Raw genomic sequence first — 27,251 nt, 5'->3', positions numbered from 1 at the left:
ATATTTCGGAAATTACTGGTACTAATGTCATTGGAGCCTTCTTTTTGTCATTTCCTTTTCCAGCGCGCTGACAAGCATCACAGGTTTTTATAAAATCTTCAGTTTCTTTGTAACACCTCGTCCAGTAAAAATATCTAGCAAGTCTGTCTTTGGTCTTTTTGACACCCAAATGACCAGAAGTTCCTTCTTGGCACATCTTTGTAATTGACGGCTTGAGTTTTTCAGGTATAACGACAAGCTGTCTTTCAAAGCCCATTTTATCCGTCGTTTTTTTAACTAAAAGCTCTTTTCCTGTCAGACTATAGTTCTCATTTTTGCATGTACCTTCTTTAACTTCTTGGATGATTTTAGACAGTTCCTTATCAGCAAGCTGAAGTTGTGCAATTTCTTCTGAGTCAATGTTTACCAGTTTCATGAGAGTTTCATCTTCCGAATTTAGCTCCGGTAAATTATCTTCTTCTTCAAAAACATCTCTGGATGCTTTATTTTCTTCCTTCATCGGTTCCAAGATCTTCTCTTCGGCTATTTCTCTTTTCTTCTGAGCTCTAGTAGAGACAGCATTAACCTGGTGAGGACAACTATCAGGTTCCTTTCCTTGTTTATTCAACAGTGCAAAAGTTCGATTGCCTAATAAATACCTTCCTTTGTCGAGTTCATTTCTAATAATGGCAGCCTTATTTATTACTCGCCCAAGATCGCAATTTAGTTCGATCTCAGCCAATGGTAAACAGGTTGGATTCAAATCTAATGGCTGTTGCACCCACACATTTTCACCTGTCAGCATTTCCGGCGTGATGTATTTGCGACAAACTATATCAATACTAGCACCTGAATCCCTTAATATAGGAATTTTATGACCATTTACGTAACCCATACTAGTATAAGGTAATAGAAATTTATCCTCTGGTTTTGCACTAATTCTGTTAAGATTAGCAGGAGATTCAGTACTATTCTTAAGTTTTGGACATTGGGGTCTTAAATGTTGATAGGACCCACACTGATAGCATTGTTGCGTTTTTCGTTTTTCATATTTATCATCTGGACGTGGACTTCTAGGTCTATGAAACCAGCTTTGCGAATTAAATCCTGATGACAATTTTTTTTCAGTTTTATTTTTATTATCTGAACTCAATTTACCATGACTTAGTGCATTGTATCTTTCTGCCGATCCACTACAGGCCTTTTTTGAAAGTTTCCGCAAACGTTTTCATAGGCATCAAGTTCTTCAGCTAATGTTTTAGATGAAATCATCTCTACCCATTCATCAAGAAAATGATCTCGAATTTCAGGAGGAACTCGACGTTTAAGTTGGTCAAGCACCATCAAATCTAGCAACTGATCAAAAGTCTTAACTCCTAGACCAGTCACCCATTCTTTGCAATAATTTTCTATTTCATAATTGAAATCCACCCATGTGGATTCGGTACTTTTTTGATGTTTCATAAATTTCTGCCTAAACTTTTCTGGGCTTAATTTAAACCGTCTTAACAATAAATTTTTCACGTGTTCATAGTCTTTAGCTTTATCGGAGGGTTCTCTAGCTATTAACTGGGTTACTTCGTAAGGAAGTAGTCCTAGTAAATGAGATACAAATTCTTCTTTATCAATTTTAGCCCATTCTGCTTGCCTTTCAAACAATAGCAAATATAGACTGATATCTCCTTTCTTGTCATCGAATTTCTGCATAAGGTGACGCAGCTCCGTATTCGGCCGGATCTTCTCCGGTATTTTGAGACTTTGTCTCTGCTTCAAGTCTTAATCTCTCTAATTCATACTGTTCGTTTCTTCTCCGCTCTTCTGCTTCTTCCTGTCTCCTACGTTCTTTTCTTTCCTCCCTCTCTTTCCTTTCTTCTCTTTCCCTTTCCTCCCTCTCTTTCCGTTCTTCTATTATTGTGTCTAAAACTCCTTTGACGAAGACTTCATCATAATCTCTACTTTCAACAATTTTCTGTTTTAAATCAACTATTTTCAAATCTGCAGTCACATGAACTCCCAGTTCAGCTGCGAGATTTTGAAAATCTTCCTTACGAGCTCTTATTAAGTAAGACATTGTTTCTATGTTTAAAATTAACGAACACTGTGTTCCTATATTTCCTCAAAATAGCTCAAAAATGAAATATTTAAATTATATGAAGTTCATTCTCTCTACCACATTAATTGTGATTAAAATAAGAATAATAACATAGAGCAATATATATATCTACCGTATGGACAACTAAAAAGAATATTAAATATAATATCAAATACGGTAATAAAATAAGACAATTTATTATTAACAGGAAGTAATAATCTGGTATCACTAATATTGCGTTCAGTGATGAACTAATAAAATAAAGCAATTCTATATGAACAAGAAGTAATAATCTGGTATCACTAATATTATGTTCAGTGATGAACTAATAAAATAAAGCAATTCTTTATGAACAGGAAGTAATAATCTGGTATCATTAATATTATGTTCAGTGATGAACTAATAAAATAAAAATACGCACGATTATTCGATCTCGGTCGGTGCCTCCAAAATAATTTAACTGTAATACTTCTTTGGCGAAATGAAGCAGCTCCAATGATGGAACACAGCAATAACTTTTATTTAACACTCAAAAATGGCGACGTACAAACAAGAAGAGAAAACATATTCTATCATTTAAAAATAAATTACATTCTTCGTACGAGATTCGCACGAGGCACTCGAGTCTGGTTTCAAATATTGCCATTCACAAATACCTTAATGTTCATCTATTTAAATTATTTAATCTACAAGATTTTAATATTATTTAAAGCTGTTACAATACGCACTAGCTCCACTGAGGTGGACGTCACTACAAGCTTTAGTAGATTTTTAGTGTCTCTGACAACTAGTCTCTTTTGCTAGCTGTCAGAGACAGACCATAGTTTCTTTTAGAATAGCTGACATTTTTGAAAACGTTGACTACATAGATATTTTGATAGAAAACAACTTAGGGGTAAGATAATGTGAGATATCTCTTTAAATTTCTTTACATTACAATTCAAATTAAACGGATTTATCTCCTTAAAGATAATGGAAGTGAGACCACTTCATATATTTTATACAGGATATCCTACTAACCTCTTCGCCGAAAGCAGTTACAGTTACGACTAAGATCAAAGGTTTGCTCGCAGTAAAAAGTATTACTTCCGGGAATGAAAAAAAATTTTAAAATAATGCTTTAAAATGTTTTCTACTATTTTACAGGCATTTAAATGCCAGTATATATTTACTGTTATGAAACATATTTACAAAAGAGATGTTAAGTATAAAATTTAAAGACAGGAGTTGGAGTTTACCAAAAAGAATCTAAATAAAGGAATTTTAATAACGAGTGTACTGCTGGAATATCAACCGAAAATTTTCGCGGTTACACTTCGTACAAGCGCCCATTAGCGGCTGAGCGGTAAAATCGCTGAACACTGGTAGTTCGGTCCAACTTTCGAATCCCGGAGAACGGCCTGGCTGCGTGCGTGTTTTCGTGATTTTCCGCACCGCTGAATACTGGTACAGTAAGACCCCGCTTAACGCTGTTTCGGTTTAGCGCTCTTTTATTTCAACCCGGGGATTCCACGAAATCGCTCGCAGCATACGGGGATTCCCCGAAATATTATGCAGCGATAGGTTTCAAATACATATCCGAAAGAGTGTACTTGTATTTCTTGTTTGGTGCGGTATTGTACAGACATATTTTGAAGGGGTAAATGTGGAAGATGTCGAAGAAATAATTCAAGAAGCAGCGGCTAGTTTTTTTAATGATGAGCTCAAGTAATTAACTGAACAAGAAGAAAACAAAAATGTTGACAGCACTGATTCAGAAGAAGAGCAAAAAGAATTTTCGATGGCGTTTGTAAAAAGGAGTTTGTCTACCATAACTGAAATAATGGATCAATTCATTGAAAATGATCCGAATTTTGACTTTAGCTCAAAAGTAAGGCGTGGTGTTAGAGATCCTCTATCCGTTTATGAAGAACTTTTAAGAGAACAACGCAAAAAAAAAAAAAAAAAAAAAAAAAAAAAAAAAAAGGAAAAAACGGCAAACAACATTAGATGCTTTTGTCACAAAAAGGCAGAAAACTGAAAACGCGGAAGGCTAACTAAATATGACTGACTGAGAATTTTATTTGTTTTTTTTTTAAGAATATTCGTTTTGTTATTTATATTTTGTTTTTATTTTTGCAAGAAATAATAATGTGGTATTAATTTGGGCTTTAAGAAATAAATGTTTGGTTTTATTTTTATTAAAAAAACATACTTTTTAAATTTAATACCTAACCAATTTCCTAGCCATCTTCCCCTAACCCCAATATTCACATGTAAAGATAGCCTCGTTTAGCGCTGTTTCGCATTACGCTCTACTTTGATGGAACGTATCCCCCGCGTTAAGCGGGGTCTTACTGTAGTTCAGTCCAACTTTCTAATCCCGGCGAGCGGGCTGGCTACATGTGTGCTTTCGGGATTTTCCGCATGCAGAAGATACTGCATGCATACGTTAATCGCTGTGAACTGGTGGTTCGGTCCAACTTTCGAATACCAAGAAGGCATCCCTTCCTTCATGTAGCGGGCTTCAGCCCGCTAGTATCCTAATAACTTCTTATAGTCAAATTCAGTTATTGAAAGTTTCACATGGATGACGTGACCTTCCCGCGAAAATTTTCACCAGATGTTCTATTATGGAATGTATTATGTCTATTATGGAATGTATGTCTATTATTATACTAGGAAAACTGGAGACCTTGGATAAAAAATTAGAAAGTAAAGCAACAATGGAAATCAACTATTTTGCTAATGTTCCTCTGGAAGGCATTCCCAACACCATTACTGGACTCCGAGATCTAGTTAGAAATTTCGAGCAACATGTCAAAAAAGTAAACAACGGCTGGGGTGTACCAGCTGAAGTGGAATTGTCGGACCTATCGATGTATGATAGAGGTTTCTTGCATATTAAAAATGCGTAAGTTTTATATCCTTCTTAAGCACGTTTTGTGTTTGAAAATGTTTCTGTGAATAGCACCCAACAGCATTTAATTCGCATGCGAATGTTAATAGAATGAATAGATATTTCTGTGCTTTTTAATAAAATTTGTTATTTTACTTGTTTGGATATTTGAATTGCCTTTATTCTTGCTGCCGCTAGTTTTGTGATCTCTAATTTTGATTTTCAGGTTCTTTTTAATCTTTAACCTAATGATAACATAGGACTAATTCATAGCTAAATAATTAGGTAAGATGATATCAAATTGTTATCTGAAGAGGAAATTTCGATGATTTAAAATTAGGAAGAAACACTAAAATTAAAATGTATTGAAGAGAATGATATCCTCTTTAGAGCATTAATGACAAGAATTAATAATAATTAAACTAAATTTGTTTTGTGTATGTGTGCTTGTATATGCGTGCGTGGGTGCGTGTGTGTGAGAAAGAGACACAGATATAGAAAAGCAAGAAGAGAAAAAGATGGCTAGCCAGACAGACGTAGCGAGGTAAAACAACATAGAGAATAGGGGAACCACATAAATAGAAATATAAGAAAATTTATTTTGTCAGCCGATTACATCACGGACGAAAACATCGCGGAGAAAACAACGGAAGGCGAAAACGTCGTGCTACAAAACATCGTGGGAGAAAACATCACAAAGAGAAAACATCGCAATTCTAAAACATCGTGGTACAAAACATCGTCGTCGAAAATAAAGCGGTTCAAAAACTTCGTAGTTTAAAAACATCGTCGTCGAAAATAGCGTGGTAAAAAATAAAGTATCTATAAATCATCGCATGACGATAACATCGCAGACATGCTTTTTTCAGGTTTTAATAATTGTAAATGGAAATTCCCATAATGATTTGTGAGCGCAAGATGGAAAGAAGGATAATTTCTACTTTTATATTTTTTATTAACTAATAAATTTTTGCTGAGAAAATAAGAAGGAAACTTAAGCATAGAAAATTAATGCAACTTATAGCACTTAATAGAATTTTAAACCGACATAGTTAACTAACAAAGCCCATTAATAAATCATTTTTATAAAGTTTTTAAAGGTAATTTTTTATGTAAAGTATAATCTATACTAATTCAGAAGTCAAACAAGTTGTGTCTTAATTATAATCTATAATTTGCATTTAATTTTCTATGCTTAAGTTTTCTTCTTACTTTTTGAGGAAATTTTATTAGTTAATAAAAAAATGTGAAAATAAAAATTATTCTTCTTTCCATCTCGAGCTCACAAATCATTATAGGAATATCCATTTACAATTATTAAAACCTGAACAAAGCATGTCTGCGATGTTATCGTCATGCGATGATTTGTAGATACTTTATTTTTTACCGCGATATTTTCGACGACGATGTTTTTAAATTGCAAAGTTTTTTTCGACGACGATGTTTTGTACCACGATGTTTTAGAACTGCGATGTTTTCTCTTTGCGATGTTTTCTCCCACGATGTTTTGTAGCACGACGTTTTCGCCTTGCGTTGTTTTCTCCGCGACGTTTTCGTCCGTGATGTTTTTGCCGCGATGTTTTCGGCTGTAACCAAAATTTATATACTCTTACATCTTATTTTCATTTTGGAAACAATTTTCCTAAAATCTTAATTACAGAACCCAACATTCAAGAAACATTTGTAAAATTAAAAAGGTATATTTTTTCCCTTAAAAAAGTTTAATTCATTTCAGCTTAAAACAAATGCAAAGTTCTTGCAGCTTGCTAGTTTACAAATAATAGGCAGTTTCAGATGATTATTTACAAAATTATTTCTAGTTAGTTAAATCTGCAAAAGACTAACTTATCTGCCAGACACTTTTTTATTTGTTAAAATAACATATGATTTAGGGAATTTGCAATCTATCACTTCTTCAACAAATCTGGCCTCGTTTTAAAAGTTTTCTTAGAAGCTAACACCGATAACAAACAGTAACTATAATCACATCTTAACTAGCACCGATAGCAAACACCACGAGATTACTTACTATAGCAAGACTACAGTAAATTCAGTTTAGCAATGAATAGTTTAATAAATGAATCACCTTCATCATTTCCTTATTACTTTTGATATTCTTTTGAGTCTATATATTACTGGAGTGCGAGACTGAAATAAGGAAGAGCAAGCAGTAAAAGAAATGAAAGGTTCATGTACTATTACAGAATAATAATAACCTATAAAATGTTAAAGACATAATTAGAGCATCGTATAAACACATGTGCAAGTTCAAAAGACCTTCAAATATCTAGCAATAATAATAATAATAATAGTATTTTAATATAAAACATCAATTAAGATTTCATTCATTTAGTATGCAAAATATACTTAATAATCAGTTTGCCTGGTACCATCCATTCTTTTGTGTCTTTTTAATTTTTCTCAGAGTGTTTCAAAAAACAAAGAAAAACTTTAAGAGATGATGCAGCACAACGAAATAAACTGTTGTTTGTTACAAAATTCATGGCCGAAAATAAAGTACATTTGTGGAACTATGGCTTGCCGTTTTAAGCAAGCTATAGTTCCGCAAGCATAAATTAGTTGCGGCTACAAGTTTGAGACGATGGATCAGTAGACGATTGAGAGAAAGTCGATATGTACTTTTTCATTCAATTATGGAAAGTACAGTACTTTCCTTCAGGCGGTCTCCCCAAAATTTCTGGACAAAGTTACAATAGCCATCCAGTCGCGAACGTATTCCAGCAAGCTGGAACACCAGCCCATTTTCTGTAAGACAAACGGAATTATATAGATTTCTGTAAGACAAAGGGAATTATCTAGATATCATCTTTCCAGGTTGTTCGCTAGGTTGTTTGTCTTATGTGATGAAGACGACATGCGTTGCGATCGTAAATGAAGGAGGGTTGAAAAGACCTTGAAATGCCTATTTAAAGTAACAGATAAAAGCCTAACGTATCTAGACACGTTTCCGTTGGGACAAATGACCCAAGTCTTTTTTGAGAGACTTTCGTTAAATCTGATGTAAAATTGGTCACAGAATTTTGGCTGGTTTTGCCTTTGTGCGATAGGTCAAATATTTATTACATAGAGATATTTAAATAAAGATGAATGGTTGTAGAAAGTTCGAGAATTCATCTGTTGCCACTATAGATTGGCGATTGCTATTTCGAGGAATTAGAATAATTATTGGGATTAAAGTTGCTTTCCCATCTTCTATATCGTTCTTGAGTTTGCATCTGAAGTTCTTTACGTTTTATTTTTTACTACGTAATTTAGTGTCAAAAATAATTGTTGAATGTTCTACCATTTTTTAACAGTTTGCCCCTTCATTTTTGAAACAGTGTATTTAATATCTTTTACATAAATCATGTAAGATTGATTATTCTTTATAAGCTTCTGAAATTGGTGTTTTTGAAACGCAATTTTTCAGAGCCTTAGATGCAGAACTTCAATTTTTTGAGGAGTATTTTGATGATTTGTTAACAACTAAATCACGCTTTAATTCATGGATGCGAACTTTGCCAGATGAACTCAATCCAAATGATGAAAAAATGGTGAGTAAACTCTAATCATCCTTCTTCTTTCACTGTAATTAGAATGTAGAGTACCATTTCTTTAAAAATGAAAGTATAACTAATGCAAAGCTGTATCATATAAGAGAAAAATGTCAAAATGTATCATAATATATTTACATTACTTATGAATTGTGATTCTAAAATTTAAAATTCAGCAATTTTCCCCCTCAGTTCAGTTAATTAGTTAATTATACAAAAAACTTAGAAGATTGTTTAATAAAGTAGCTGTAAAAAGAATTAAGAGCTGATATAATGATGAGATTTTAAAGAATTTATTGCGAATATTTTCTTCACGTTCGCATGAATATCTTTAAATGGAGATTGAAATTAAAGAAAATCGCTGTGAAATTACTTTTAATGTAAAATATAAACAATTTAAATATCAGAAAACATAAATAATTAGTTTCAGGTATCAAAAGCAATATGTGACATCAGTAAAACTAAGATAGGTGTTTTTTCAAAGTATTGTTATTAATACTGAAATTGCTTGGTACTGGTAGGTGAAGTAGTACTAGTAGAAGTACTGGTAGAAGTGGTACTGGTAGAAGTGGCATTTTACAATGCATCGAACTCTTCTTTGAAATGACAAGTACCTGCACTAAGAAACGAAACGAAAACCTAGAATTCTCTAATAGAAGAAAACTAACAAGTATCTAAAATATTCTAGTAAAATACACTAACTAAAATTAACAAATTAAAAAAAAACTAACAAGAAACTAATTCACTACAGAATTTCGACGAAATAAAATTAGAAGCAAAGGAAACATGTCTTCTGCTTTAGGATAAGAGGTAATGAACTAGGAGCAAAATAAGGTATATCATCAGCTATCCGGCTAACTGTTATCACAGCTATATGGGCAATCGATAAATCTTTATAACTGAATTGCTTAGTTTGAGCAAACACAGACATATTTATTGCAATGCAAGTAACGAAATTTTATTTTTTCTTATTATGTGTTTTATTTAAGTAAAGATTAATAAAGCATAAAATTTTAGCATAGAACCCTGTGTTTAACGTGATACTCATATAATATGTATAAAAATGATAAAGTTGAAATGATAAATTACATTATCAATGTTAAAGAACAATTACATATTCTATTGGTCACTACATTGTACATTTTCAATGCGTCTCTCCTTTCTTAAAAATGAAAACAGAAATTTTTGATAATTATTTTGACCCACTGGGAATTAAAGAATAATGAAAAAATAACACTGGTACTTTATAATATCATGTACCAAATCAGTGCACGGCAGCTCAAAATTATAGTTTCAATAAAAGTAATGACGGCGTTGAAATATCCGTTCCATTACTCTTTAATACTCTTGCCGTTTATGTCTGTTTATATATATATGTAATAATAAAATTCCATAATAAAGAATACACTTAAAATTCTAACTGTATGTTCTTTTCATTTTTAATGGCGACGTTCTCTTATTTGAAAGTACGTGGAATTAAATCCACAGCCCCGCAGTCAAGTTGTTTTTCCCGCCTTTTCTACACGTACAGTTATAGAATGTTCTGGAAATATTTAAAGCGAACTGGATTGGCTGACGAGGCTGACGTCATTTGTTGGAAGCTCCGCCTTTCCAGAGGCTATAAAAGGACTCGCAAAGGAATATCGGGGCTTTTCTTAAATGTCACGATGCAGTAAACTTCATACAAAAAGTTATTAGTAATTCTTTTTATTTACTCCGGATATCTGATTTTGTAACTGCTATTTCTCATAACCAATAATAAATGGATCCTGTTTTTTAAACTTATCGTCTGATAATTTAAGCTACGACTACATTTATGATTCTTCAACAATCTATTTATTCCTGACAAAAGCTGGTACATCACATATATGTATGTCTAACTTGCTGTTTATCACGCACATATCTTTTGACTCAATGAACACGTTTCTTCCAGATCCATTTTTAAGTTTCTGGATTGTGGTTATTTTAAAACAACAACCATAAGTATCCATTTATGTTCTTGATCAAGATTTCCAAAGAAAAGAGCACAGGAAGTGTCTGCGGTGCAGTAACAGTTACTTTGTTACACTCATTCACGCTTGAAGCGGATTTTGTAGCTTGAGAAAAATTTATTGTTTAAAATTTCAAAACTATTTTTGGAATGTGACAAACTCCAGATAATTGAAACCGCGGGTACTGAATCTGAAGATATAAAAGCAAGAATATACAGTGAAACCGAATTATGAATGAAGATCATCCATGTTCTAAGTTTTCCTTGGAAGTAGTTGCTTTATAAAGAACGTGATCATTGATGATTTTCACTCATGAATGATAATTAGTTATGTTCTCAGAAATGTTGGTCACTTTCAGAAATGGTGGTTTTAGGTTAGCAATGAGAAATTTCACTGTATCTGTCGTATTACTATTCTTCTAAGTGTTAAAAAAAAGATCTTGAGGAGACCGAAAAATCGATATCTCATGCTCCGAAATCTTGGTATCCAAGTTCAGTGTTAAGCAAATTTTATCGTTTGTTATTAGCTTTTTTTTTTTTTTAGTCCAAAGGGGCTTTGTCCCTGAAGGACTATTGTTTTCGTTTTGCGATTTTGCGTCGGACTCATAAACGTCGGTTCACTTTTCAAACTGTTGCCACAAAATGTTAGAGTCCTGCATTATATTTGAAGAAATTAAATAATGAAAAATCTGCATAAATGATTGTCTATTTCTAGCATTGTGATAAAACAATGGTACATAGAGCCATCGAATTTTGAATGACGAAATCCTACTGCGAATATGGGCATCTGAAATCCCAAATTTGGAATTTGTTTTATTATAGATTTTATATTTTGTAAAACTTTAACGAATTTTGGATTTACAAACTCAATGCTTTAAAAGCGAGAAATGGCAACGTTATATAGAAAAAAAAAATACTTTTATCTCCAGCTCGCGAGACTGTGTATATCGGAAATTCTAAAGATATGCTTAATTTAACATTATTTTGCGATATTGCTCTTGAACTGAATTTTATGGTTTAAGTGCAAAGAACATGATATTTAATAAATAAAGGTAACACTCAAAACGTTAAAAAAACGCCCCTTTGGACGTAATTTAAAATCTGAAACATTTCAGATTTTTTTTTTTTTAAATTTCCAATGCGATGCTGTAATCAATACGATATTAGACAAAATAATGTTTTTTCAGTTGATACGTATCACACTATTTCTTTGTTACGTATATATAACGTTAAACAGCATGACAATTTCGTGTGCGTCTGCTGTTAAATATTCATTTGTTGGGCAAAGGTTTATCGTCTATATCAGGGTCCATTAATCAAATAAAATTCCTAACATATTCCCTAACATAATATACATAAACATAACATAACATAACATAAATTGTAAAAATTCCTAACATATTCCCTAACATATTGAGAAGTTGTAGCGAAAAAAGACGTTAATGTCACTTGATAATTCCAAGAAATGTGGTAGATCTGAAGCAGTTATAGAACAAATGACACAACTAAAATACAGAAGCTAAAATATTGCTATCAACATGAATAAATTAATTTAATAGGCTATAAATATTAACATTAAGTATAAATTAGCCCCGATGTTAAAAGATATACAATAGACCCTAGAGAAGATTTAATTAATCAATTTGTTTCTTTTTTTAATAATTAAAAACGTAATTTATAAAATGACTGATTCCTTCTTTCTGAAAGCATGTTTTTATCTTTCTTAATTACTGTTCCTGGTTAAATCATATGAATCTTTTAATACTTAGGCTCCGAAAGCAGACTTAGGCTCCGAAAATTCCTAATTTTCCTCAAAAATTGTGTCGTCGTTAATTCGATTTGCTTTGTAAATAAATATGATAATGATCATGGTAATTTAAAAATCAGTAGTCTGTATATTCATATTTAATGAAAATTAAAAGAATTGACCACTAGTCTCTTTCTACAAAGTTTCTACCAACATTGTTTTACGAAGTTTATCCTAAAATTTTTTTAAACAACTCAGAAAATTTTAGGTCAATAAATTTGCAATAAAATGTTATGCTATTATTTTTGGAAAATATTTTTTTCGATGATAGAAATGCGTATTAACAAGCAGAAATAGCATTCAAAATGCAATTTTAATTCATTTCTTTTAAATAAAACACAAATAGAACAAAAACTAATCAAAAGCTGAAAGAGAATAAACTATTTCCAATAATATAAATGCTTAGAAGATCAACTTGAGTGTCTGAAAAATTTAAAAATTTTGTTGCACTCAACACCAATATTTTACATTGGTTTTTAAATACTAAGGGCTACTGTTGGTAAGAGCTGTTTTAAACTGTAATTGCGAAAGCATTTTATATGTAAGAATAATGAGGAAACGTTTGAAACTTATTCTTATATGAAACTTATTCTTATTTGAAACTTATTCTTATATGAAACTTATTCTTATTTGAAACTTATTCTTCTTTGGAAGAGAAACATTCTAATGCTAAATTTAAAATTCGAGAAAAATATTAAGAGGACTGGCATCGATTCTGAATAAAAGTTCATTAGTTTCGTAGGCAATCTGATATAAGTTTTTCTTTTGCAGAAAAAGAAAATTAATTTGCCTAGTTTTAAACACCTCGTTAATACTTGAATTTTTTTCCTAAAATTTTATAAATTGTATTCCATTTTCTCCTTCCCTTTTCAAATCAAGTAACAACTTCGAGTCGATATTTCTACTATTATTTTACATCTAAAAATAGCAGGAAATATTTTAATTTCAATCTTTGTTGACTGCAGTAAAGCGTAGTACAGCACAGAATTTATTTAAAACAAAAAACTTAAAAATTTGCAAATGTGGTTTCATAAGCAAGAAGTTATAAAAGCAAACACACATATATAGAGAGACATGCTTCATATATACAGACATGCTTCATTTATTTCTACACTCCCTAAAAACATTTCTATTTTTAACTTCAACATTTGTTCTGCATTATTTTACAGTAATTCTTGGCGCATTCTTCCACATCCTTAGGTCTATGGCAGTATTTAGTATTAATAGTTGAATTACTGAAGACAAAGTTTAACCTTAAAATCGCTTTATTAATATAAAAACATTAATTTAATAATAACATTTTAACTTAGAAGTTCTGATTTTCTTTCATTTATGTCCAAATAAAGTTAATTTTTAACTTAAAAATAATTTTAGCGTTCAAACAAACTTCAAATACGTTTTGCATTGTTATGCATTTTTTATTAATCTAAAGCTGCTAATTAGAAATTGAAAAGACCGAAGCCATGGAATTATAATTAATTGCAAGAAAAAATATTATTTGTGATTAACATAACTATTTAATACTATAACTCAATATAATTTTAATTTAAAAATCAAGTAAAAGTTCACTACCTTTGTACATAACAATGAAGGTTATTAAAAATATTACACGATTTCTAAATAACAAAGTTAGGTAACTAGTAAGTTAAGTAAAGTAGGTCTAGTAAGTAGGTAAAGTTAGGTCTAGTAACAATAAGTTAGTAAAACATAGAGTAATATAGTGATAATCGGAAGTGAAAAGGGAAAACAGGAAACCTAATTTCAAAAGCATTTAAAATACATATTTCAAACACATGTGCTAAGAAAATCAAGTTTTACAATTGTTTGAAAAGAAGTTCATATAGTGAATTTGTCTATAGAAATACATAAAAGAATGAAAATTATTTAACTATACAAGAAGAAACTGAAGTATTTACTTTAATAATAGATTTCAACAATGGATTTGATATCTTCAGTTTCTGTCATCAAATTACATAAAACATTTTAAAGTTTATTGAATTTGGATCAGCAAAACGCCGTAAGTCACAGCACATCCAAACGTTGTGAGAAGCATGTTTTTATTTACATGAAATAAATCCCAAGCTGTAACTGTTATTCGTGATCTAAAACTATCTAGCAAAGAAGAAAGAATACTGATGCCACAAGTTCTTGCGTTACTTTTAAATATCAATTTATTTCTCGTTGCCATTCTCAGTATACTAATTTTCAGTATCTCATATTCTTCTCCAACGTTAGACGCTCGAAAAATGATTTGGACAAATGTGAATGTATTCATACATACACCTAATAAGGTATGAGCTAAAATAAGAGGAGACATGCTTAAAACTCCTTTGCTTGCTATATGTCCTATCGAAACAAAAATGCTTATCAATAAGCAGCATATAATGTAAAAAACACTACTGCTCATATCACTATTAACATTTTTTATTAATAAAGTTGTTTCAGATAGCAGTAGAATTTGATTACTAGCATGATAAGAGTCAAAATTTTTGCATAACGAATTTTCAATTAATGTATTCAATTTTTTTATTAGCCTTTGTTCCTTGACGTAAATAAATTCAAGTAATAAAGCTGTTAAGTAGATAGAACAATTAAAAGTAATTATGCTTATAGGTAGAGCTACTTTTATTGCGATTCTCGGGATACTTCTTGTATTATTTGGTAGGGCTTCTAAATTCAAACCAAAATTATGGCTCTTGCTTAAAGAGAATAAGCAGATTATAGCTACATTTATCAGAATGAAACTTACATAGAGAAAAAGATGTGTGCGAAACCAAATCTCCATAGAATTGGCCGTTTTGGTTTCTCTTCTTCCACTGTGTAACATGAATATCTTGTTTATGTTCTTGGCTAAACTTTTAATGTTTCTGGAAACAGATATGCGTAATAGGAAAGCAGATATCAAAACCGAAATGTCTCTTTGTTCAAAGCAAAAATTGTCTCTTTTGTTCTAGCTTCAAAACTAGATGAAATATTGCAATAATATGCAGTGCTCCAATTAAACTCTCAGTTATCTTTATAAATCTGAGCACGTGTCTTTGAATTCCTTTTCCTGAAGAGTTTATTGAAGGTATATGAATACCCAAAATTGTAAACATAAAACAAATTGCTCTCCATTCTTGAGGCTCCACAAAGCGCATATGATCTCGTTTCCATTTCCAAACATTACTTTTATTTGGCAACCAAGGTCTTCTACATTTCTTAAGTTTCCAGCAAAACATAGCTGTTCATTTCATGAAGTAAATCAATAATCATTGCTTGTTTCTGAAAGAAATTATATGCGATTCAAGAATTAATAACAGACATATTGAGGCACTGAAGCTGAAATGCTTTCTTTGACATAGGTATGTTTTCTCAGTAATACTTAAACGTTCTCGTTTTGAAATGAATGAGAGAAATACTGAATAAAAGTTAAGGTATGAAACGTCTGATCTCAAATTTTACCAATTTATATTTTCGTTTATCAACTAAGCTTTTAGGTAAATATTTCGAAATGAAAAACCTTTCACATGTAATCAAATTTCCTGTTACAAATGACATATATTGTATTGATTTTCATCCGATGTGCTTTGATCTCTTAGAATAATACGAAAACACCAACATTTCTGAGAATAAATATGGGAATAGTATAGAAAAGTTTCTATTCTATTGGAAAGAGAGCTCTCTTATTTATTTAGAATATGAAAAGTATAACTGTTAAAGAACCAGACTTGTTGCAAAATGTGTCAATAATTTTATAAAGTATTTGAGTAAAGGTTTTATTAATATTTGTGAAACTGTTTGTTTCATCGCAAACGTATTTTCTGGAAATACTCAAATCAGAATTATGAAAGCATAATTAAATTGTATTTTTAAATATTTATCGATTTATCGAAAGTCCTTTAAATCTGAAACTATTAAAAATTCATATTTAAGCTGAGGTTAACTGGAAGAAAATATCTATGCGTTTCGAGGCAGACTGACAAGGGTGTATTGTTTAAAAAGCTGTAATATTTCTCATTAATGAGAGTAAGAAATTAATTGAGAAAAACTGACATATCTTTCTCAAGTGCTTAATTTTACGTAACGCGTAGCAGGTCATGGTCTTTTAAGTGCAACCATCGCCCTCGCCCTTCGTATAATACCTGCAGTTAAATGACTGCAACTTTAATTTCAAATACATTTTACTAGTTTGGTTTGGTTTATGTGATTACAGCAAAGCCTTGAGGGCTATCTGCCTAATGGGAGAGATGCCTTTGTTGAGGACTTTCTGAGGGAAACTTATCGTATATACGAGGGTAAGTTGAAAAATAAGTTTCCCCTGTCGACTGTGGTCAGAGTTGTGTATGAAAGTCAAAAAAAAAAAAAAAAAAAAAAAAAAAAAAGAATGAGACATTAAAGATATGACATACCTTTATTTTTCCACATAGGTACCAAGTACATTGAGACATTTTTCATATCGCTTGATAAGCTTCAAAAAGCCCTCCAGGAAAAAATCAGGGCTTTGCATATGGAAGAAGCGTTGAACGGCTTGTTTCCCTTCAGTATTGCTTCCAAAGGGTCTTCCTTCGAGATTTTTCTTCAAAGCCCAAAACAGATGGAAGTCGCTTGGTGCGAGATCAGGACTATATGGCGGATGGTGTAGGCGCTCCCAACCAAAAGTTGCAATATGGTTTTGCGTTGCCGTCGCCGAATGTGGTCTGGCATTGTCATCCAACAGCAGAACGCCAGATGCGAGAAAGCCAGGCCGCTTTTTCCGAATCGCCTCTTTCAATTTCGACAGGGTGTCACAGTAGCGCGTAGCATTGATGGTTCCAACCTCCAAAAAGTCCAGCAACAAAACTCCTTGAGCGTCCCAGAAAACTGTGAGGAGCACTTTACCTGCAGAGGGAGTTGTCTTGAACTTCTTTCGGACAGGTGATGACGGATGTTTCCACTCCATAGATGCGGCCTTCGATTCTGGCGTGAAATGGTGGACCCACGTTTCATCCCCCGTCACAATCTGAAACAGAAAGTCATTGCCATCTTCATGGTAAAACACGAGATGTTCCTGGCTGACCCCCATGCGTTGTTCCTTGTGTGTCGAGGTCAATTGTCGGGGCACCCATCGTGCTGACACTTTTCTGTATCGAAGAATGTCGTGGATGATGTTTTGAGCTCGCTCATGTGAGATTCCAAGTTCTTCCGCTACTTCATCGATGGTGATACGCCGGTTCGCTCTAATCATGTCATCTACCTTCCTGACATTTTCATCTGTAGTGGCCGTGCGCGTCCGTGCAACTCTCGGTATGTCCTCCACTTGCTGACGTCCATCACTGAATGTGAGACACCATCTCCGCACCATTTGCTTCGACATCACACCTGGCCCATAGACTTCCACGAGGCGGTTATGAATTTCTGTTCCTGATACTCCACGTGCCCATTCATAGCGGATAACCACTCTCATTTCCTCCTTTGACCACGAATTCAAAACGCACCTTCTCTCCATACCTACCGGGGCTCAAATGAGACGCTGGTCTCCGCTTTGCGCAGGCACTGCAACAGCGCCAGCAACCTCTACCCAATGGTATATGGGACATTGGCGATATGACAAATGTCTCAACGTACTCGTACGAGAATAATAAAATCAAGGTATGTCATATCTTTAATGTCTCATTCTATGTTTTGACTTTCATACACAACTCTGACCACAGTCGACAGGGGAAACTTATTTTTCAACTTACCTACGTACGTTACACATGAGGACAACCACGAAAGCGTCCATACAGCCAGCCCGTTCGAGGGATTCGAACTTCAGACTGAACTACCAGTATCCAGTGACTTTATAGTTTGACCATTTTACCGGTAAATAGTCAGGAAATATCATTATATAAGTCAAATTTCACCAGCGCATTGGTTTATAGTGGTATAGCAATGAAAAAGTCGCAGCAAGATATTGTTAAATCTTAAAATCCTACTTATTTTGCCAACACTTCATTTCGAGTCTTAATTTGACCATACTTCTATTATTGTTATACAACTCAACGAAAATGAGTTTCAAGTGAATATGATATATACGTGTCTTGTTAGTTAATATGCTGACTGATGTAAACTAAATAAAAAAGTTCAGTTATGGCCCACAAAAATGTTGATGTGAATTTTAGAGGTACATATTGTACTATGTTTTGTAGAAAGTAGTATGGGAGATTTATATCTGCTTTCTTTTTTGGTACATTGTTAGATGTTCTCCATTCAATTTTTCCTTTATTTATCAGTTTCTGATGATTTGCTAATTTTATATATTGCTTCTTAAAAGACTATAAAACCATTAAACTATAAAACCTTTTGTGTTACATACTTTAGGCATTAAACTATAAAACCTTTTGTGTTACATACTTTAGGCATTAAACTATAAAACCTTTTGTGTTACATACTTTAGGCATTAAACTATAAAACCTTTTGTGTTACATACTTTAGGCATTAAACTATAAAACCCTTTGTGTTACATACTTTAGGCATTAAACTATAAAACCTTTTGTGTTACCGAACAACATACGGCAATAGCGATAGAATAGGGATTGAGATTTCACGAAATATTGCAATGGTCTAAGTTAGTCAATCGAATATTCTTCTGCCTGCATTTAAGAACAAAAGTAACTGATTCAGTCTATTACTGAAAATGTAATAAAAATAGCTCGCTTAAAAATTATAATTTGGATACAGCAGAAATATTAAGATTGAATGATTTAAATTCCTTTTTTTGTATTTGTAGATAGTTTATCCCAGGGCAGCAAAAATGGGCCTCTAGTTTCAGGATAATAAACAGACATTAATTGCTTTTTATCAAAATCGCAACACCTGCAAGAATTCTTTCGAAGAATTAAAATACAAAACATCTCTTAATTTTTACAAGCTGAAATTTCGATAAAAAATATGAGCATTCTTCGTGTTTGGAATATACAGTATATCCTCTTATGGTTCAAACCTTTACTATTACATAATTTTCTTTTGTTCATTAATTTTCAGATTGCTGATTTCATTGGCCGGTTGTCCAAAATTTTGCGAAAATTCATCGAAACCATATCGCAATTAAATTCTGAAAAAGGACCTGAGCAACTGAATGGTGCTAAAAACGCATACAAGGAGGGCAAAGGGTTAGGAATGGCTGGAAAATTCCGAAAGGAATTAAACAAACTGATGAAAAAAATTGTAAGTTTAACATTTAAATTAAATTTAATTGCACGAAAATAAACAGTAGTATTTAAAAATAAGAATACTAAGCATAAAATTTTAAATAGGCAAGTTTAAATGAAATAAAAATAAAAAAAAAAGAAAAAGAAAATTTTACATAAAAGTAATGCATGCAAATGAACGAAATAAAATTTATTCTCTTATTGTGTATTTCAGGTTGTTCCAAGTAAGTCCTTGAAGCCACTTAGTAATGACTTTGCTGACGTAATAAACATTTCACGATCGAAACTAAATTAAGAGGCGTTGGATTCGGTACTCCAAAGATAGCCGCAACTTAACTGGTACAATTTTGGCCTCATAATTAGAATGCTCTATACTTAAATAATATATTACATTGCAATTTAGTTATACCTTTTATAGCATTTGGTAAGGTTTATAGATGGATAAAACATATTTCAAATTACAAGTATACCTTTTACAGCATTTGGTAAGGTTTATAAATGGATAAAACATATTACAAATTACAAACATATTACAATGCATAATTACAAATTTCTAAGAATTATTTTCATTAAAAAATATAAAATGAACAGCATGATGAACATGTTCTTACTTGTTTATTAATAGTCATTGGCAAAAAAATACATACCCAAAATTTTAGAATGTATGTGATTAATATTTTAGCGCTATGATATATAGCTGGACAATTTTATTTTTTATTTCAAGTTTCGCATTTACGTATCTATAACAAACACATTTAGATAATTTAAAACGAAACATTACAGTGTATAGTATTAATTCACAGCACTGCATAACGTTTTAATTGTGCGATAAAAAAATTAACTGATCTTATGCGGTAAAAAAATGCAATACCAAATCGTTCATTTTGATGTTAATGAACATCTGAGAAATCAAAAAGCTTAGATTCATAAATTTAAATAGAATGACATGAGTACTTTCTTCGAGGATTTCTCAAGCTACTACGAAATTTGGTACATAGGTGCATCTAGACAACAGCCAGTGCACCTCGAAGAGATTTTTTCAAAATTCGAATCAGATTTCTCTTGGATATTGAAAGTTTGTTGAGAGAAGGCAACGGGAAGTTGGTTAATTTATTTATTAGGATAAAATTTGTATTAAGGGATATTGCTTACTTTATTGTAATTTTGTTATATGTAACACATTAAAAATTTTTTTTTTCTTTTTTAGTCCAAAGGGATTTGAATCCCGAAGGACTATTAGTTTCGTTTTGGCATTTTGCGTCGGACTCATAAATGTCGGTTCACTTTTCAAACTGTTGCCACAAAATGTTAGAGTCCTGCATTATATTTGAAGAAATTAAATAATGAAAAATCTGCATAAATTTATGTATATTTCTCGTATTGTGATAAAACAACGGTACATAGAGTCATCGAATTTTGAATAACGTAATCCTGCAACGAATATGAGCATGTGGAAGACCAAATTTGAAATTTGAAATTTTTTTTATGATCGATTTCCTATTTTTTAAAACTTTGACGAATTTTTGATTAACAAACTCAAGGATTTCAAAGCGAGCAATGGCAACGTTATGCAGAAAAAACATTTTTATCTCCGGCGCGTGAGTTTTTGTATCGGAAATTCTAAAGATATGCTCATTTTAAAACTATTTTGCGATATTCCTGTTGAAATGAATTTTATGGTTTAAGTACGAAGAACATGATGTTTAACAAATAAAGATAACGCACAAAACGTTAAAAAAACGTAATTTAATTTGGACGTAATTTAAAATCTGAAACATTTCAGATTTTTTTTTTTTTTTCTTTTTTCTTTCTTTCTTTCTTTTTTTTTTTTTTTTTTTTTTTTTTAGTCCGAAGGGGCTTTGTCCCTGAAGGATTATTGGTTTCGTTGTTTTGCGATTTTGCGTCGGACTCATAAACGTCGGTTCACTTTTCAAACTGTTGCCACAAAATGTTAGAGTCCTGCATTATATTTGAAGAAATTAAATAATGAAAAATCTGCATAAATGATTGTCTATTTCTCGCATTGTGATAAAACAATGGTACATAGAGCCATCGAATTTTGAATGACGAAATCCTACTGCGAATATGGACATCTGAAATCCCAAATTTGGAATTTGTTTTATTATAGATTTTATATTTTGTAAAACTTTAACGAATTTTTGATTTACAAACTCAATGCTTTAAAAGCGAGAAATGGCAAAAAAATACTTTTATCTCCAGCTCGCGAGACTGTGTATATCGGAAATTCTAAAGATATGCTTAATTTAACATTATTTTGCGATATTGCTCTTGAACTGAATTTTATGGTTAAGTGCAAAGAACATGATATTTAATAAATAAAGGTAACACTCAAAACGTTAAAAAAACTCCCCTTTGGACGTAATTTAAAATCTGAAACATTTCAGATTTTTTCTTTTTTCTTTTTTTTTTTTGATGAAGTTGTTCTGCTGAGTAAAATTCTGCGCACTTTTTAAATTTAACCTTTGGTGTTTGTTCCCTTCAGGCATTTTTTTTGGGTACATTTAAAAGCCAGACAAAGGCTAGCGGCGTAGCTGCTAGTAGATAAATAAATTTTTGTCTGATCCTATGTACCCTACTTATTTACTAATTAGAAGGACCTAATGCTCTTGCAAAATAATTATAAGACTAAAAATGTCGAAGAAAGTTTAAAAAATATTACAAAGGGAAAAAAAAGAATACAAAAATGAAAGTATAAAAAATAAAAATAAAAGTAAATTAAAAAAAAAGTACAGGTTAGAATTATGGCAATCAAACAACTGTATGGGTAACTCAAAATGAACTAATTTCTGTCTAGTTTCAATTCTATTTTATTTTTATCCTCATTTTTTACATTTTTGTCATTCTGTAAATTATTTACAAAGATACTAAGGATATTTTTAAGCAAGGGCGTTTTGTAATAAAAACTTTACTACTAACCAATTCGAGAACTTTTTATTAGATTCTGCATGCCTTCAGCTATGTGTTTCACGCAGTTTATGAAATTTGTCAAACTTTCGTCGCAGCTATATACGGCTTGGAAAGGCAGATATGTACCACTATGTATAGCGTCTCAGCTATCTACTGCTGTGTGCCACGTTTCAGCTATGTACCGTTATGTGCTTCTATGTACCGCGACCCAGCTATGTACCGCTTGGAAACTTTCATCGCAGCTATGTACCGTTTACCGCTTGGAAGGATAAGAATTACTGAATAGTTATTATCACTTCTTTATCGGTTTAAGAATGACTATCGGGGTTTAACGACTTTTCAGATGCAGGAAGATGTATTAGCACCAACTCTAGGCTGTATGGGAATGATTCAATCAAAGCTTAAGATTCAATCAATCGTAAGATTCAATCAAAGCTTGCGTATGAGCAGCAGAATCAAGTCTCTTAAAATGATGGAGCTCTGGCAGATAGTATGTTGCGGTCGAACTTTGTTCTGGATTGCTCTGTTATTCGTTAAATAGCTAATATTACAAATTTGACAGTGTGCAGCAAACTTTATTGTTATTTCTGATGAGTAAAGTTCATCAGCAAACTGAAATTTGTCCCAAAATTCAGCTGTCCAGGATGTCATGGCTCAAATGTCCTAGAATTGCCCTAAACTTGCGAGTTGAGAATATTTGAATTTCATTATCTTCAAATATGAAGTGCGTCACTATCAACTGCGGCTTAGATACATAGGTCACACCAGATAACAAGATCACAAGCTCTTGTCTTTCGTCAGATCAGATCTGTCAGACCAGATCGTGTGTTTCGTTACGACACGGATCAACATTTCCTCACCTTCTTCATAATAACAAGTAGAATAGGCCAAAACATTGACCAGTTTCATTATATTGTATTCCTTGGCAAACGTTCTTAACTCAGGGTACAAATTCTCGCAGACTACGTTTCCTATCAGCTTTGTAAATAATTAAGATGAAAACATAGAAATAGTGAATGAATTTTTGTCATTATTCAAAAAGTCTACTGAAAGCAGAAGATTGTCAGCGGCTACAGATGGTTGGTCCGAAGGTAGGTCAACATATGCAATTCTTCCTTAAACAGCCTCACCTCTTTGCCATCACTTATAATGTTCTCATCCTATATATCACAGATCTGACGATGAATCTCTGTTGATGTCGCATTTCTGGCGGTCCGGAAACGAATAATAGAGCTTATTTTACAGGCCCCCAGATTCTCAATCATTTTTAACATTTCCATCACAAGACACGAAACGTAAACATTGCCGAAATAATTCAAAATTAAGCTTGTTGTTTTGCAGTAGTTGATATAGGAGAAACTGCGCATGTATGAAATTATTATTGCACACATTTAAAAAAAGGATATCGCCAAACGACCTTAGTTAGAAATATTCTGTTTAACTAGTATTAGATTTCGTAGATAGTTTTATTTTTATATGTGCCTTCTTTTTAATTTTCAATGTAGAAACGCTCTTAGACGACCCAAGTGTTTCGATTTACATGCATTATGGATCCAGCGATTGTGCAGCTGTAGAATCTGCTTCCACACTGTATCCCGGATATTTAACTTCTTCAATTCGTAATTCAACAGGCAATGGCTATAATTACCTATGTTTACCTAAGTCTCCCGATGAAAATACTATGAAAACGTACACAGGTGCGAAAAATCAGAGCTTCCTAGCTGGAGTAAAGTATGGATTTATGGAAAACAAGCCTTTCCCTTTTGATGATGAAGACACTATGCTGAGGGGGGTCGTTTGTGCTGCTTGTTTGATGAACGAGACGCAAACAGTGTTTACCTTCCATGGTAAGAAGTTTATTTTCAATATATAACATATGTTACGGTGAAACACCGAAATCTGGAGAATGTCGACTTTATCCGGTGAATGTCAACATTCACATAGTCTCTTGGTGTATGTCCGAAATATTTTCCAAATACTCTTATTTCTGACTTACACTGGTCAATGTCGACAATCACCATGTACTAATGGTGAATGTTGAACATATAACAATATTATATTTTCTTCTACGTAATTCAGTCGCGAATAAACGCACTCGAAACTTGAAATAAGAACTTAAGAACACGAGAACCTAAAACACACAATACATTCAAAATGAGAAAGGAAAATAATAGAAGTTAAAAACTTACGAGTACTTACTCGTACTTAATTATATAGTACGTTCTAAATGAGAAAATAAAATAACAGTCATAAAAAACTTACTAAATTATGGGATTCAAATCTTATTTATTGCAACAACTTAAACTATTATGGCACTTTATGACCTCTCTTTTCGACTTTCACCAGAGCGTATCTGTGATTGTCGACATACACCAGTGAGAGTCCGAATATACAAGAATGTAGTGAAATATTCGGTCTTTTACCGACGTATTTGGTGAATGTTGATATTCTCCGGTGAAAGTCGACATTCTCCAATTTCGGTCTTTCACGGTAACATATATACACGTAAGAATACATTTAAGTAGTATATAATAATAGTATCGAAATAGAGCATAATACAATAAATCTCTATCATCCGAAATAACTTCAGTTAGTATTGTTTCAGAAAACAGGAAAGTCGCTTCAAAAAGAAAGCCATAGTCGTTTCGGTTAAAAAGCTAATATTTCTGCCTCTTTATATGACAAAATAACATGTTAATCTTCTTATCATAGCTTAGTGTATTTAATATAAAACAAAGGAAACTATGCATTAGAAGTATTGGTGGATTTTGTTTTTCATACGGAAGAGCTTTAAGAAAAATTTGCTACTTCTTGTTGAATTTTAGTATGAAAGGCTTAGCTAACATAGAAATTTAATAAAAAGAAATCCAAAATAAAATACTGATAATTTTATGATAAATTTGTAAGGATTATGTTAATTTTATTAACAGTTAAATTTTGAGTTAAACTTCCTTTCCTATCGATTCTTAATTTCAAGTTACCACTCCCGGCCAGAACGTAGTTTTAGAATCATGCCTGAATGCTAATGAGGAAGAGCGGTATTTAACCGCGAAGTTCTTCTGTCTTAGAGATATCAGATATTCTGGCTGCACGCGTCCGACTTTTTAGGCTAGTTTCTCGTAAACTATTTTTACGCTCGGCCGTACTTTAGGCCCTTGATAGCTTCGCAGTCAATTAGCGTTAAGGGGCCAACTCTGTTAGAATTTTGATAGCTTCGGCTATATCTCTTTGGTTAAGATTAGTTTAGTTTAATTCTTAGTTTCTTAAGTTCAAGCCCAAGTTTCGACTTTATTGTACAACTCCAAGACGGAGTTCTGTTACACTTGATTGGAATAATAAAGGGTTATTTTACCCTTCTATTTTGTTGTTTCCTGTCACACGAACTCAAGCGATTATTCGCTTATCAGATCTTAAGATTCTTCACGTTCATCAAGTTATTTTAAAACTGAATATTAAACCTTTCTCATTTCATAGCAGTTCTTCCAAAAGAAATCAAAAAGTATATACGCCTTATCTATGAACTAGGTAAAATGCTTAAAGCAGTGCGCTTTTATTAATTAGAAGAAAAATATCATTTAATACTTAACAGGGCTTACCTCAAATTATGTTATACAACTAGAAAAACTGGGGTAGGATAATTAAGAAAATAAGTCTATTAAATATTTGCCTACACGTTTTTATCATGAATTATAATTCGATAAAAACTAAATTCGATTAAAATTCTAAACTTCGATTAAGGAAATTAAATAAAATTATACATTTAAATTTAAAGCATTTCTCTGAACTATTACCAAAATCTTCTCGTGCCTAATTTACTATTTAATGTATTATTTACCTAGTGATCCACCTACATATATAATATTCTTCGTTTCTTTTAAGGTCAAAAAGAATGCCCGGATCAAGAAGGGTGGAGAGCAGTCTATGGTGGTTATCTTATGTCTCCTACTGACGTATCAAGAGGAGAGACGATATGCGTTGACAAAAAGCTTGAGTCTCATGCGGATAGTTATATGGGTTTCTACGATCAGAGCCTTAATTTTGTTTTGCGAAAGCAGGAAGGGGAGCTACTATTTATACCTTGTGTTGTATGTGCTAAATAAATGTTATTTTAAGAACCATATATTGAGTATTTACATGTTTGAAAATATGGATAAGCTTTTAGAAGTCCTTTGTTAAACGTAAAATAATTTATTTGCAATGCGTAGCATTGTGTCGATATGGTGCCTACATTATGCAAAATGAAAGTGCTCAATAAAAAATATTACACTAAGAAACGTGAAAAGGTTTTTATGAATATGAACAGTTACATATAAAAGCTATACTGATTTGTATAGATGAAAATTATAGAAATATTAGTTTTTAACAATGAAAGTACATTGAAAGTATTTTTCATAATTTTAAGTTTACAGTTAGGCATAACACATGCCTTAAAATAGATAATCACCTATTAAATGTATTCTTCCCTATTTTTAGTCCAAAGGGGCGAGAAGGTCTATTTACCTCGAAACGGCATTTTGCGCTGAATCACTAAAAGCGTTATATCACTTTTCAGATTGTTGCCACCAAATATTATTGCCCGGTATTACATTTAAAGAAATTAAATAATGAAGAATCTGTACGTATGCATGTATCTTTCTTGCATTCGTACAGATTCTTCATTATTTAATTAAGACAACGGTACCTAGAGCTATCTAATTTTGAATAACGTAGTCTTCCACTCGAATATGGGCACCTGTAAACCCGAATTTGGAATTTGTTTTATTCTCTATTGCACATTTTGTGAAACTTTAACGAATTTTTGACTGAGAAACTCAACGATTTCAACGCCAGCAGTGGCAACACGGTACGGAAGAAAAACGTTTTTATCTCCAG

General features: G+C 32.2%; 1 protein-coding gene across 1 annotated transcript in view; it reads left to right on the top strand.

Moving 5' to 3' along the window:
- LOC118187892 (uncharacterized) overlaps window positions 1-26,497 on the top strand; it is a 42,069-nt gene extending 15,572 nt beyond the window's left edge. Inside the window, exons 6-11 of the mRNA XM_085825179.1 lie at window positions 4,733-4,964; window positions 8,380-8,503; window positions 19,285-19,467; window positions 19,666-19,790; window positions 23,885-24,226; window positions 26,259-26,497. Coding sequence (XP_085681305.1) covers window positions 4,733-4,964; window positions 8,380-8,503; window positions 19,285-19,467; window positions 19,666-19,746 — 620 coding nt within the window. The 3' untranslated portion in view covers window positions 19,747-19,790; window positions 23,885-24,226; window positions 26,259-26,497. The remainder of the gene's footprint in view (window positions 1-4,732; window positions 4,965-8,379; window positions 8,504-19,284; window positions 19,468-19,665; window positions 19,791-23,884; window positions 24,227-26,258) is intronic.
- The last annotated feature ends 754 nt before the right edge of the window (window positions 26,498-27,251 follow it).

The sequence above is a fragment of the Stegodyphus dumicola genome, chromosome 10 (assembly GCF_044657685.1).
Source record: "Stegodyphus dumicola isolate Sdum_Otavi_A_Nest chromosome 10, ASM4465768v1".
Lineage (NCBI taxonomy): Eukaryota > Metazoa > Arthropoda > Arachnida > Araneae > Eresidae > Stegodyphus > Stegodyphus dumicola.
This window is presented reverse-complemented; position numbering and strand designations above follow the sequence as displayed.